Raw genomic sequence first — 15,442 nt, forward strand, 5'->3', positions numbered from 1 at the left:
TCTTACTTGCTTATTTCTACAATAGGAAGGGAACCATTTCTGGAATCTGTGTTATTTCTCCATTGTCATTGTCATCATCATAATCATCGTAAGATGACACTTGTGTACATTTGACCCCTGCTTGAAATTTAGACTGAATTCTGGGCATAAGTCACATTAGAAAATGTGTCTCTAATATTATAGCAATAAAGTCCTGTGTGGTACATATGATTTTTTATGGAATCTCTTATGTACTGATATTTGATATTCTGAATAGCCTCTTGGTATACAGATTATTGTGAGGCTGGAAGATGTAAATATAATACTCCTAGATACTCACTTTGCTTCTGCCAAGTTGAGTTCTACACATGCCAGGCAGTGCAGCAGCTTTAGCCTCCCATAGCCCCTGGCTGTGACGTGCCGTTTCACTGCAGGTATGCAGACAGCCCAGCAGAACAAATGTCTTTGTTTGCAGGGTATAAGGGGTGTATTCGTTTCTATGACTGCCATAACAAAGAGACTCTTCGGCTTAAACCAACAGAAATTTATTCTTTTACCATTTTGGAGGCCAGAAGTCAAGGTATCTGCAGGGCCATGCTCCCTGTGAAACCTGGGGAAATCCTTCCTTGCCTCACCCCAACTTGTGGCTGGCAGCCAGCAATCTTCAGCGTTCCTTGGCATGCAGCTGCCTAACTCCAGTCTCTGTGTTGGCCTCACCTGGCGTTCTCCTTGTGTGTCTGTCTTCACCGGGCCATCTTCTTATAAGGAAACAGTTACTTTGGATTGGGGGCCCACCCTACTCCAGTAGGACTTCGTTTTCATTAATTGCATCTTCCATGTTCCTATTTCCAAATACGGTCAGATTCTGAACTACTGGGTGGTTAGATATCATTTCATTTCTTTTTTGTTGTTGTTATCATTGATAGAGACAGGGTCTTGCTATGTTGTTAGGGATGGTCTCAAACTCCTGGCCTCAAGAGATCCTCCTGCCTCAGCCTCCCAAAGTGCTGGGATTACAGGCATGAGCCAAGTTAGGTTTTCAACCTATCATCTTTTGTATTCAACCTATCTTTGCATTGTAGACACAATGCAACCCATAAAAGGGGCATGCTACAAACTTCATGCTTTTTAGTTTTGAGGGCAACTTATAAGGCAGCATTTTTGTTTGTTGAATGGACACAAAATCTTATTTATAGGGAAGTGCATAAAACACATAGGTATAGTTTATAGACATATAAAGCAAATATCCATGTAAGTCTTATTCAGATCATGAAACAGAACATAGCTAGTCCCAGATAATCTCCTTGTGCCCCTCCTATCCTGCTAGAGGTAACCAATATCCTGACTTTTGTGATAATAATTTCCTTGCTTAACTTTAAAGTTGATGAAATGATGCTATATGTATTCTTTTCTGTATAATATTTTCACTAGCAAAATTCATTTGTTTAAGTAAAATAAGGGTTACTAATTTAAAAGTATCATTCATGTTGCTAAATGGTTGCAGTTCAACTCATTTTCATTGCTGTATGTTATCCCACTATATGAATATACTATGGTTCATCCCTTCAATTGATGCACATCAAGGTTGTTCCCAGGGACTATTACTTATGACACTGAATATTCTGGCAGAAGGATCCTGGTGCACATGTGGATGAATTTCTCTAGGGCATGTTCTGAGAGAAGGGTTTGCAGGCTATTTTCTAAAGTGGTTGCACACATTTGCTTTCCTTCCAGTAGTATATGATATGAGCATTTCCTTTGCTTTACAACCTTGCCAACATCCAAACATTTGATGTCAGACTTTTACATTTTGCCAGCCCATGGATTATAACTCTTTCACTGTGAGCTTTAAAAAAAATTATATATATTTAGAAATATAGATAACCACGTTGCAAAATTATTAAGATGGTGTCTTGTTCTGTCACCAAAGCTGGAGTGCAATGCTGTTATCACGGCTTACTGCAGCCTCAACCTCCCAGGTTCAAGAAATCCTCCCACCTCCGCCTCCTGAGTAGCTGGGACCATGAGTGCACACCACCACACACGCTAGTTTTTTTGTTTGTAGAGATGGGGTCTCCCTGTGTTGCCCAGGTTGGTCTCAAACTACGCCAAGTTTCCATATACTTGTCATGCACCTCCCCTAATATTAGCTTTTTTTTTTTTTTTTTTTTCTTTTTTTTTTAGATGGAGTCTCACTCTGTCACCAGGCTGGAGTGCAGTAGTGGCACAATCTTGGCTCACTGCAACTTCCGCCTCCTGGGTTCAAGCAATTCTCCTGCCTCAGCCTCCCAAATAGCTGGGACTACAGGTGCACGCCACCACACCCAACTAAGTTTTGTATTTTTAGTAGAGACAGGGTTTCAACCATGTTGGCCAGGATGGTCTCAATCTCTTGACCTTGTGATCCACCTGCCTCGGCCTCCCAAAGTGCTGGGATTATAGGTATGACCCACCGTGCCCAGCCAATATTAGCCTCTTACATAACCATAGAACAATGATCAGAACCAGGAAATTAACACTGATTAAAATGCTGCTAATGAATCAGCAGACACTATTCCTGTTTCACCGGTTTTCCCACTAATGCCCTTTCCTGGATCCAGCATCCCACACTGCATTTAGTTGCCATGGCTCCCTATCTCCTCTAATCTCTGACGGTTCCTCGTTCTTTCTTTAACTTTCATGATGCCCAGTTGTGAAGTGTTGGATACTTTGTAGAATGTTGCTAAATTTGGGTGACAGGTTTCCTCATGACTGGGTTGAGGTGACCCATTTTTCGCCATGGAATAGTGTTTTTCTCAGGGCATCCCATTGGGAAGTACGTGGCATCCTCACATCTTCCTAATCACTTGATAAGCCATGGTGTCTGCCAGGTCTCTCCACTGTTGTATTTCTTCTTTTGCAATAATATTTTGTGAGGAGATACTCAGACTGTATGCATAGCCTTTGTCAGGCTTTTGCCCACGAATTTTAGTATTGATTCCTGCCTTTAACAATGACTGTGTTGTAGATTTTCTGTTTACATCATCCCTTTTATCTTTACTAACTGGTCGCTAATGTAAGGAAGAGCTGCATCTTTCCCATCTACTTAATCATTCATATTAATATAAACTTATGGATATTTATCTCACTCCCCGGTTTACGATCCATTACTAGCACGTTAGTTAGTGTCCTTTGGCCTGACTCCCCTCTGCCCCATCATTTTACGAACAATTCCTTACTTTTCTCTGGTATCGCAGGATATTCCAGGCTCATTTTCTAATTTCACTGCCCCAACCCAGGAAATCAATCATTTTTCTAATGAACCCTAGTTTCCTTTATTAGAGAATGCTATTTAGAAACCAGTAATGGGCAGTAGGCATTATGCTCATTGCTACTGGGCCCTCTCAGCAAAGGTGAAGAAACATGTTTACTCACGGTGCATCTGTACATATAAAACCCACGAGTTCATGATCTCCTCAATTGCAACCTACCACCACAAGGTTCACTCTAGCCTTTCTCAACTTATTTGCAATGCATTTTTGATGAGGAACTTTGCTCTCATTATCCACAATGTATTTACTTATTTGCTCAGTCTATGTGAAAGGTAGCTTTGCATTGCTAACCCATCCCCTTTACTAGCTACAGCCTTTGTGATCGTTCATTTTGTCTTCAGTCTTACAGTAAACAGTGATAATACTATTTTCCAAAGTTATATATGTTGGTTTTCTTCCCTACCCCTTCAGTGTGGTGTTACTCATTTGACAAGTTCATTAATAGTTTGTATTTTACCGAGTTCCTGCACTTCATGGTTGACTTTAATTATGTTTGGGTTATGTGAAACATAACCATAGTTGAGTCAGAGCCATACAAAAAATGTACCCTGAAAGAAGCAACATTCTCTTGTCCCAACCATCCTATTCCCAGCCCTGTTACTTTTCACCATGTACCCACCCAGTGTTTGTAACTAGTTTCTAGTGTATTCTAGAGATCTTCTTCCTCATCCTTCTTTATAGCTGTGTAGGACTCCACTGTGTAGATGGACATAGTTCATTGAATCACTATAGTTTACTGAATCACTATAAGTGGAAATGACATGTAACTCATTTCCAATAATTTCTAATTACAACCAATGCTGCATTAAGTAACCTTGTGCATATGGAGCTTTTGCTTTATTGGAGAATTATCACTTGGGCAGATTCCTACAAGTGGGATTTCTGGGCTAACAGCAAGTGTATATGTAATTTTATTAGGTATTGTCCAGTTCCCCTCCAGAAAGGTAGTTCCAGTTTGCACTTCTACCAGCAACACACAAAGGTGCCTCACCAATACAAGGTGGCATTGTATTTGACATTTCTTCCAGTCTCATAGGTGAGAAATGGCATCTTAGCTTTAATTTGCATGTTTGAATTTTTAAAAATAAATTTTATTGTGTTTAAAAGTACACAACATGTTATGGGATACACATAAATAGAAGGTTACTAGAGTGAAGCAAATTAATGTATCCATCACTTACATTATGTTTGAATTAAAAATGCATTTTAGGGACATTTTATATCTTTTCTTGTAAATTGCTCATTTTCCTCCATTTTTCTATCAGGAGTTTGGCACTTTGTTCTTCAATGTTTAAGAATTGGCCTCATAATTTTGTAAAACTAATTCATACTAATACATAGACTGACACTTAGTTTTTGGCCAGGCGCGGTGGCTCACGCCTGTAATCCCAGCACTTTGGGAGGCTGAGGCGGGCAGATGACCTGAGACAGGAGTTCGAGACCAGCCTGGTCAACACAGCAAAACCTCATTTCTACTAAAAATACGAAAAGTAGCAGGGTGTGGTGGCAGGTGCCTGTAATCCCAGCTACTTGGGAGGTTGAGGCAGGAGACTCACTTGAACCTGGGGAGATGGAGGTCACAGTGAGCCAAGATGGCACCACTGCACTCCAGCCAGGGGGACTAGAGTGACTCTGTCTCCCAAAATAAAATAAACAAAATAAATAAAATGAAGTTCTCTATCATGACTTCAACCAAGAAAGTAATAATACCTGGTCCATCCCAACAGAGGATGAGATGATCTACCGTGGTGTTAGGCTTCATTTTAATGTAAACATAAAGCACACCTAAACTCTTGAGAAACACAGGTAGACACTCTGGTTTACCTATTTGTACAGTCAATTCCTGTTTATTATTAAACAGCTTTATCTCTTTGTGTATCTTTTACTCATATAATCAAACCTCATGCTGCCAACCTCAGGACTAAATAAACTGAGATGCGGCTTTACTATGTATGAGAGAATAAATGTTTAAGGTGTTCCAAAGCCAGATGTGAGTCAGTTTTTCTGAGTGATTGGAAACATTTTGGTACGATTTATATCCCAACCCTTTTTGACCATTAGCAGATAAATAGGGACTATTTTCCTGTTAACAGGCTATTTTAAAATATCATTAAAAACAAATTGTATGCAGTTGTATATCCTGTTTCAGTTGTATATCTAATTATATGCCACATTCTTTCAAAAAATTGGCTTTTCATTCGGTTGTCTTAAATTTGGAAGACGAATGGTAACAGTATGTTTGCGAAGATCACAATTTTGAAATGTTACATGTTGAGTGAGACACTGAAAGCTGCGTTTATTTTTTCAGTGACTGATTTTCTATGTCCATAGATGCTATAAAAGTTGATCAAAGATCAACTAAAAATTCAATTACAGTATTACAAATTCAACTGCAGGTACCAATATTACATTATTTGACAGGGATAATAAAATGAGCAAAGAGTGGAAATCATAGACAATAACACTGCTTTCTCAATTCACAGAAAGGATTCATAACATATTCCTTAATGGTAGATGCGATTTGTAGAGAATGTGGAAATGAACTATTGAGAAGTCCACCTGCTGCGCCAGACTGAGGCACATTAAGGTGCTTGTGGGAGGAGTTGTATTTGAGGGTTCCACTTTTCCTTAGGGTATTAAAATACATGTCCTGGTTTGTTGTTTTTGTCATTAATTTCTCTTCTTCAAATAAAAGAATTGGGGGAGAAAGCATGGAAAAGAAACACATTAAACTTCTGGAAAAGTTAACAGAAGCTTACAAGTAACAATTTCCAAAGAATCATTCTCTTCTTGGTATAGAGCAGAACCTCTCCCAGCTGCCTTAACTTCTTCTACTCATCGGTAAAGAGAGTGATTAGTAAGACCAGTGTATTTGATATGGCCACTTGAAAGAAAAAGGCTGTACTACAAATACCCACCAAAATAGATCTTCTCTCACCTTTCCCTCTGCCCTCAAGGAGATAGTTAAAACAAAACTATGATAGCATTTGGTGATTTCCCACAGAAGTACTGTCAAACTTTTAACAGAGTATTGCTGAATCTTCAGGGAAGACCTGTAGAAAGTTGAAGGCCGTGAGTGAAATGAAAGTAGTTTCAGAATTAGAACTTCTTTATGCTTTTTTTCAGGCATAAGTGCTTTTGTGCTGGTTCAAGAGTAGAAAACACTTGCTTACATTGCTTATGCCATCAACAAAAAGAATTTCAATATAGTGAGATTTGTCATATTTTAGCAAAATTTTTAAAAAGGGTTGAGTGTTAAAACATTCTGACCCTTTTAAAAAACATGCTTCAACACATGTAAAAGCTGTAAGGGGACTAAAAATACATTAAAAAAGAGGTGGTCATAATAAAAAAAAAAAGAACACTTTTATACATAGGATTTTATTTTGCACTGCTATAACAATTTCATTATAGACCAAGGGAGAAAAAGAAAAAAAGGATAAAACCACCACACTGAGTAAATTACTAAAGCTTTTCTACTTTGTAACAGTATTTTTCCATCTGATAGATTTATTGTCATATCCCCTTCAAAACAGACAAGATGCTTACCATATTTAAAGATTATAGAGGTTGCCACCGAAAGAAAAATTTTACACAGTCACTGTACATCAAGGTTGAAAAACTGTCCTGCATGAAAAATATACTTAGAAATCATGTGAATAAAAGAAAAAAGAAAACATTATTGTGTTTAAGGAAAGATTAAAGTCCTCATAATGTGCCATCTAAATGTGGATACTCATTCTTCTTGGAGTCGCTAAGATGTAGGAATTTCTTGCTTCTGCCCTTTTCACTCATTATACTGTGTTTTTCTCCAACAATATTCGTTAAGGCAAACAAATCCTTTTCTGAAGAGGTCTTAAGGAAATTGTGGACAAAGCAAACTTTTGGCATTAAAACAGGTTAACATATACAAAGCCTTTAGTAATATACATTAAGCATATTTCTCTTGGACTAGTGACAAGAAAAGATGAACATGCTTGTTAACAATGTCAAAAAGTTTAAAATTCAGTGTCCAAGCAATTCCTAACAATGCTTCTGTAGCTTTAAGCTCTAAACAGTATAGAATTTATGCAAATGCATTAAAGAATTCAAGCTTGGCAAATTACACCCAAGCAGGTTATTAAACTATATATACAGAAAGTAAATGATAAATACAGAATTAAAAGAGTCCTTCTGTTCCTTATAGCCTTGAAAATTGACAAAGTTTTTGAGGACAGTTCTATAATATTAAACATTAGGTAACCACAGGTGTTGGGAAACCTAACTACACAAACCGATTTAAAATACTCAAGATGACTTTGTAGTGTTTAATACAATTCAGTTCGTAGTTAAGGGCACAAGACAACATTTAACAAAAATAATCACATCAATTGACCTAGAAATCAAATGCAAATAGATATGAATACAATCTCCAAAATCTGTCTTTTAAGTGAACATTAACCATTTATTCAAAGTTATACAAGAATTTGAAGGATTAAAGTCTTCTGTGACATAAAGCCATTTCAAATAGTTTCATGTCTCAGCTGAGCAGGAGGAGGGGGGTGAAAGAATAAGTGAGTAGGCCCCGTTGGGCAGCTAGACAGTAAAAACAGACTCAACAGCAGCCGCCCCCAGCCTGCTGTCCTCCCTGATTGCCTGCATGTGTTGCATTAGTAGCAGCATGCTGAGGGCCAATTTTAATGCCATTTGCCTGAAATAAAAGAGAACAGAACAATAAATATGACCAGACACAACCAGACTATACAGTTTAACTAGATTCTTAAAAAACTCATTTAATTCTTTATAATACAATTTTATCAAACAACTGAGAAAAATACAGTAAGTAGATTTTAGCAAGAATTAAAACAATCTCTCTTAAGGGCTGTTCCTTCCTTTTAAAAACACTGTGGAAATGTTCCTGAAAGTAATTCTTTATCATACCAGGTTCGGGGTAAACAGATATTGGATAATGCTGCTTTTCAGGAAATTCTCGTAATGCAGAAATTGTTTAAAATAATTATTGCAAGTAATCTTTAAAGCATAAAAATATCCAAAGTCCATGCTGCTTTAATACAAGGTAAAATCTTTTCACTAGACAGTGTTTCTGTTCCATGTTGAATCAGCTGTACAGGCTAAGGGCATATGAGTGTTCTGTGTCATCAATAATTTCTATGATCCCCAAAGACATGGCAGCTTGCCAAGAACCCACACACAGAGTAGTTCTTTCATTCATCAAACTCACACTTATGTCTTAACCCTCACTCCCTCAAGTGGATTTTACCTAAAAATACAACACTTTGAGAAAAGTAATACAGTAGCTTCAGAAATTAAGCTCTTAAGGAAACTTTACGTCACAGTAAATCTCAGATTTATAGTGCTTGGCAGTTGTTCTGCAACAGTAGTAGCCTTGGGGTTTCTGGCACTAGCTCAGTATTGACAGCAGCTGATGTGGTTTCTTTTCGCTCTTTTGACTCCTCTTTAATAAAAAGCATGCCCTATGGCTCATTGGTTTTGCCCCCTCTGGGCTGGTAGCAACTTCTTGAGGAGTCAAGGAGTCAGCCTTGGCATTAGGCCAAATAAATAGCACGGCCTGTTGGCTCCTGACAGCACATTACAATCAAAGCTGCATAAGGCACGGTAAAGCAGTCAGCTACTATATGAAACCAGACAGAAACAATGAATGTACTCTTTCAGATAGAGGCCCAATTACTGTTCAATTTATATGGCATTAGTCTCTGAATGGTGTCACCTTTAAACTAACTCGAGAAGTACTATCATATAAGCGCAGAAGATAGGATTGAGAAACTATATTACTCCAAATTAAACAATGAAAAAATCATGTACTTTTTGGAAACCTTAGGCAAACTGCTGTTTGTTTTAGCAGAGACTACTGAAGTAACAGAGAGCCTCATTAATGTATAGGATGAGACAGCCATACATAATGGCTTTCTAACACAATGCTTTTCTAAGTGCAACTGGGGAGAAACCAGGGCTTTTCTTTCAGAAGCCAGAAATCTTAATACAGAATGGCAAAAATATTTATGTGAAAATAAGTATGCTACATCCACATAAACATTTTGAAATAAAAACAGATAAATGCAGAGTGGGGATGTGGGTCAAGTGATGATCTTTGGTGAACACTGAAATAGATGCTTCAAAGCTTTACATTTTATCCTAATCATGTTGACCAAAACAGTATGAAAATAACATTACAAAAAACCCTATGCCAAATGCCAATTATATACATACACACACACACACACACACACACACACACACACACAGATATATATATTTAGTCTCCTGAAAACATGCTATGCTATATTGGGAGTAATTTCCAAATTTGGTATTTCCCTCTTTCATACCAGATAACAGAGAAAGCATCTTGCATTAGTACATAGTACATGCATTTATATACCAGATCATTATTCCCAAAGCAGATGACACCATATGGTCATGTGGATAAAAGTGGATTTTCTTTTCTCTTTGGGGGATTTATATTATTTTGCATTGCTTGCAATGAATGGATAGGGTCACTTACTTTAATCCATTTCCATAGATAAAGTGTTGTTCTACTAGAACATATTTAACTATTATACCACGTATACCAATTTTTCAGTTGGATGACTGTAAACCAATGGTGTTAACTGATTATCATGATTGATTTTAGGATTAAAAAAATTATAAAACAATGAAGTGAATTCTAAATTAATATTGACCAACAATATTTATATGTATATACCTCATTATTAATGTCAAAGACTCCTTCTTGAATTTTTTCATAAATTTCTTTTGCTGTATTAATAAATGCCTGAAATATAGAGAAATTGGTTCATATTATATAAAACCAAAGCAATAAAATAACATTATATATGCTCTATAGAATATCATAATGTTCAACATATGAAAGTCAGTTGATGTAATACATATTCATAAAGAATAAAGATCATATTAATATAACATATTAATAAAGAACAATCAATGTAATACATTATATTAATAAAGAACAAGCCCACATGATCATCAATAGATACAGAGAAAGCATTTGACAAAATCCAACATTTCATGATAAACTCAACTAGAAATAGAAGGGAACTCCTCAACCTGATCTAAAGAATGGCATCTAAGAAAAACTATACCTAACATCATATTCAAAAATGAAGGCTGAAAGCCTTCCCCCTAAGATTAAGAACAAAGGATGTATGCACATGCTAATTAGAATTACAAACAGCATTATTCACAATAACCAACAAGTGCAAACAACAGAAATGTTCATTAGTCAATAAAAAAAATTGGGATATTCAATTAGAATATTATTTGGCCATAAAAAGGAATGAACTACTCATTCATGCTACAATGTGGATGAACCTTGAAAAACTGTGCTAAATGAAAGAAGGCAGACACAAAAGGCAACAATACTACAACTCCATTTATATGAAATGTCTAGAATAGGCAAATCCATGGAGACAGAAAGTAGATTACTGGTTGCCAGAAGCTAGATGGAAGGGAAAATGGGGAGAGAATGCTAATGAGTATGAGGTTTCTTTTTGGGGTAACTAAAATGTTCTGGTATTAGATAGTGGTGATAGTTGCATAACTTTGTGACTAGACTAAAAACCATGGAATTGTTTATTTATTTATTTATTTATTTATTTATTTTTGAGACAGAGTCTCACTCTGTCACCTAGGATGGAGTGCAGTGACGTGATCTCGGCTCACTGTAACCTCCACCTCCCAGTTAAAGAGATCCTCCTGCTTCAGCCTCCTGAGTAGCTGGGACACAGGTGTGTGCTGCCACACCCAGCTTATGAATTGTATATTTTAAAAGGATCAATTTTATGGTATGTGAATTATATCTCAACATAAAACATCATGACCATGAGAGGAAAAAAGAATATTGGAATATGAGAATAGCACACAGAGAAAAACACATATGTAAACTGCATAATCCTCCATGTAAAAACTAGCTTACTTTTGGAGAATACAGTTCCACACAGGGCCTTTTTTGCCATGATAATATATTATTTAGTATATAGTTTAAGAGAGCAAAATCAAAGGATGCTTCTGATAAAGAGATAAAAGGCAGCTCAACTTCTTTGCCATTAAATTGTCAAAATAAAAAACTAGTGTTGGAATACTGTAGATCAAATTAAGCCTATAAATACCAAAATTCATACACAAGCATTCTCTATGTAAAATACTTAGAAATTCTATATAAATATTACCAATGCTATAGAAGGCATATACAAACTCTGAATAGGCTCTAAACTATCAGATTTGACAGATCACAGATAACAGTACCAATCAATATAGTAAAGTCCTCTTCAATTAGCATTCTATAAAAATTCACAAAAGAAAGCTATACTCCATTACCACTGATACAGACCTAATTCAAAGTTTAAAAAGTAAACAGGATTCATGGAGAGGAACAAATCATACCTTTCATCTTTTCTACACTGGAAACATTTGACTGCTGAACTTGCCATCAGAGCTTTTGTTTCCTAATTAACAGGACTGATATGTTTTCACCTTTAAAGGCCTTACAGCTCCCCAGAGTAATCAATCTACTGCAGCTCAATTACTGCACCAAGCACACACCAGTCAGTGAAGGAGATTTGAACGTCTGCGGCAGGAGCACAGAGATATGAATATGCATAAACTCTAAGTGGCTGATCGAATCATCACAGAGGGTCATGAGAATTTGCAGCAAAATAATGAGAAGAATTAATCACTACAGATTCACAAGGCACTTAGGATGCAAGTGCGCTTTTCATGTATGTGCTGGAGCTAAACTGAAGAGAGAACTGGCTTTCAGCCAAGTATGAATTGATTCACATTCTTCAAAATTGAGGTTATCCCTATAAATAAGGAAAAACTTAACTTTATTTCCAATAACACGTCAATTACTGTGATGGCTTTAGAAATCAAGCTAACTAAATACTGAAGTCAACAGATACATAAATTCACAGGGCTGGAGGTGCTTCCAGGAGCATCCACATGTGCACATTTCACTACAACATTACATAGAACTACAAGGCCCCATAAGTGAGTTATACTTCATACAAACAAGCACTTTTATACTACAAAAGTTATTATTAAATGTGTCAATTTACATAAAAATTGCATTTTTGCCCATCTGGTAATAAATCACTTTAAAAACGGGCTTAAGAAAGTGATGCTATATAAAATTTCATAAGTCACTACTAATTTTATTACCTAAATAGTAATGAATACTTTATTAAGCACTTTTAAGCATAGTTGTACCAGATGAACTGAGGATGTACATACAGTATTTTTTATCTGAAAGGCATGCAATTAACTTCATTATAACTGAAATACAACAAATAATAACAAATAATCTTTGGATAATGCTACATTACTTGGTCGTTCAATCTCTGATTACACATTACAGACAGTAAAATCAAATATTTTCTACCTCCTAAGCATATTATAGAGGATACAATACAAATGGGTTTTACATACCTCATGACAAACATTAATATTTAATATATATTACTAAGTGATTAATGACTAATTTTAATGAGTCCTTGGCGTTTGAAACCCAGCCTGACAAATGTAGACATTAATATACCTGTTTTAAAAGTATGTGGCTATTTGTAATAACACTAGGCTTTGCACAAACATACAAAAAATAAAATACGTGGCTATGGACTTTGAAACTGCTGAGTTCCTAAATATAATGAACATTAACCAAATACTATCAAGGCTTATGAGGTCAAATAAAAGTTCTAAGGTAAGAGCCTTGGGTATCACAGACAAAATCTCCTCCACTTAAGATGCAAAACATTTCCAAAAAGATGAGAAATATATATGTATACAATACATTGGCTGGGATTTTAAAAAATTGATCATTTCACTGTATTCATTAAATATCAATCCCAAATAAAAACTTTTTAAGGTATGGATGTTTCTAATCCATCTTCAGATCACTGCATTCCATATATATATATAAAGTACAAAAATACATTTTAAGTATTGCTTGGTAAATACCTCAAGGCAGTACTAATGTTCTTCACAGAATTAGTTTAATTTGAATGGTTAAGCTATTCCCTTAAAAATACCTTATCTATAGATATTAAACATATTGTAGTTTTGAATCTCTGGCACAATACCTAAAATAGCATAGGTACTTAAACTGCCTTTGTTAAACTCAATTACCCTTAGCAAGGAAATACCTACAGGGTAAGGTAGGCTTACATGAAATTGCTGGTTTCTTTTTGCTTATGTGCATCTCTTTGGGGGCAAGTTCTTTTAAGACTTCATTAAGGGACAAGCAGGAGGCAAAACTAGTAGGTTTTAGAATAGGAAAAAATATTTGTTGACGAACTGATGTCAAATGACTTCATTTGTTTCAATGATTTCATTGTTTGCACCATGAAACAAACAATGTCTAGGCACATCCACGATTATGAAGTATAAACAGATTTCTCTGCAGCCAACTGAATTTGGTGCTCCTCCTGCTTCCCCACGTGGCAGGTGCTCTGTTGCAGTATCAGAAGCCTGCCTCTCTCATTTTATCACTAGCCCTTCATTTTCCCCAGGCTTTAACTGGCACGTTCAGTCCTTTACCTTCCTTTTCTTCATTAGCCATTCATTCTCTTGCTTTCCACCTCAAACACTAATCTTTCAGTGTTTGGCAGCATTTAATCTGAATGATACTGGTAATACCTAAACTTACGGCAAAATTTCAGGGACTTCAATAGCACAGTTGAAACAAACGTAACCACAAAGGGCTATAAATGTGTTGTAATTCAAATAAACATTCAGTAAATACACATGTTAATGTGTATCTTGCATATCACTGACATTTAGCCAAGGGCACCTATTAAACTGTTGTCACTGGCCAGGCTCACACCTGTAATCCCAGCACTCTGGAAGGCCTAGGCAAGAAGACTGCTTGAGGTTGGGAGTTTGAGACCAGCCTGGACAATGTAGTTAAGACCCCTGTCTCTATTAAGAAAAAAATTGTTGCTACATATTCAGAACTTCTGTAGGTACCATGGAAGATACAAAGATGAGGAGAACTATTGTTGCTGAACAACAGGAACCATTTAGGTAGGAATAAAACCATTTAGTTGGCAGAATTCTAAGCCCAACGGCTCAAATCTCCATAAAGATGGAAGAAAAAAACTTTCTGCACTGATAGGAGAATGCAGGGCAGGATTAAGGCAGGTCTCACGGATATTGTGCTAACAGGACCTTTAAAATAGACTGGAGAGAATGGAGGCAAAGGAGAACATAAGATACCATTTTATTTTTATTATGGTTGGACAGTTTTTAAGGCAAAATATTGAAAATAAATGGGCTTCAACAGAATATTTAAATTACTTCCTTACGTAACATGCTGCCACCTGGTGGCAAGATAAAAATTAGGTTAAGACCAGTATTTTGGACAGTTTAATTATCTTGAACAGATGCTACATAGCAGGGTATCTTGTAAACAAGTGACTTTTAGTTCTTAGAACTGAGAAATATGAGGTAACTAAAATGTGGTTTAATTTTCTTCTCAACTGCTAAAAGTCAATGCTATGAACATTACAGGTATCCATTTGCCTAAGTTAATAATAATATATACTAAGTACTTACTATGGGACAGTCACTATACTGATTTATAAAGGTTTTCATTATTTCTTAAAAGAAATTCTAAGTATGTAAACAAATAAGAAAATTAATGTTAACTTTCTTTTGCTTTCAAGAAAATCTATAGTTGTGGGATGAAGTTAGACCTTTAAAATGAGCAGAATTACTGAGAGCTCTAGAACCAGGCTCTCCAGGACCAAACCCCAGTGCCACTTCTTACCAGCTGTGTTGCTCTGGAACCAGTGCTTAGCCTCTCTGTAAAATGAGGATGATAATGTGGGAAGTATGTGCTTTTTTTTATGTTCAATTACAACTGCAACATAAACAAAACAAATGAAAATTCCTTTGACTTGTATTAAAGGTAAGTGGTCCTAATAAAGGAAAGATAAATGTAGCCTACTTCATAGGATTGTTAGAAGGGTTAATGTAAAGCATTGAAAACCATGCTTGACATGTAGTAAGCACTCAATAGGTGTGTCAGCTGTTGGCATGAACGTTTGGATGCAAAGACACATGGGGAACAACAGGAGAAGGGAGTACGGGTGCTAAATGTGTATGTGCCCTGCAGACAC

At 36.3% G+C, this 15,442-nt stretch overlaps 1 protein-coding gene across 1 annotated transcript in view; it reads right to left on the reverse strand.

Moving 5' to 3' along the window:
* Window positions 1-6,652: 6,652 nt before the first annotated feature.
* Window positions 6,653-15,442, reverse strand: part of LOC105482235 (RAB2A, member RAS oncogene family) — a 102,918-nt gene continuing 94,128 nt past the window's right edge. The window contains exons 7-8 of the mRNA XM_011742261.3: window positions 10,012-10,080; window positions 6,653-7,980 (exon numbers count right to left, since the gene is read on the reverse strand). Of these exons, the coding sequence (XP_011740563.1) occupies window positions 7,885-7,980; window positions 10,012-10,080 (165 nt within the window). The 3' untranslated portion in view covers window positions 6,653-7,884. The remainder of the gene's footprint in view (window positions 7,981-10,011; window positions 10,081-15,442) is intronic.

This window comes from Macaca nemestrina, chromosome 8, assembly GCF_043159975.1.
Source record: "Macaca nemestrina isolate mMacNem1 chromosome 8, mMacNem.hap1, whole genome shotgun sequence".
Classification (NCBI taxonomy): Eukaryota; Metazoa; Chordata; class Mammalia; order Primates; family Cercopithecidae; genus Macaca; species Macaca nemestrina.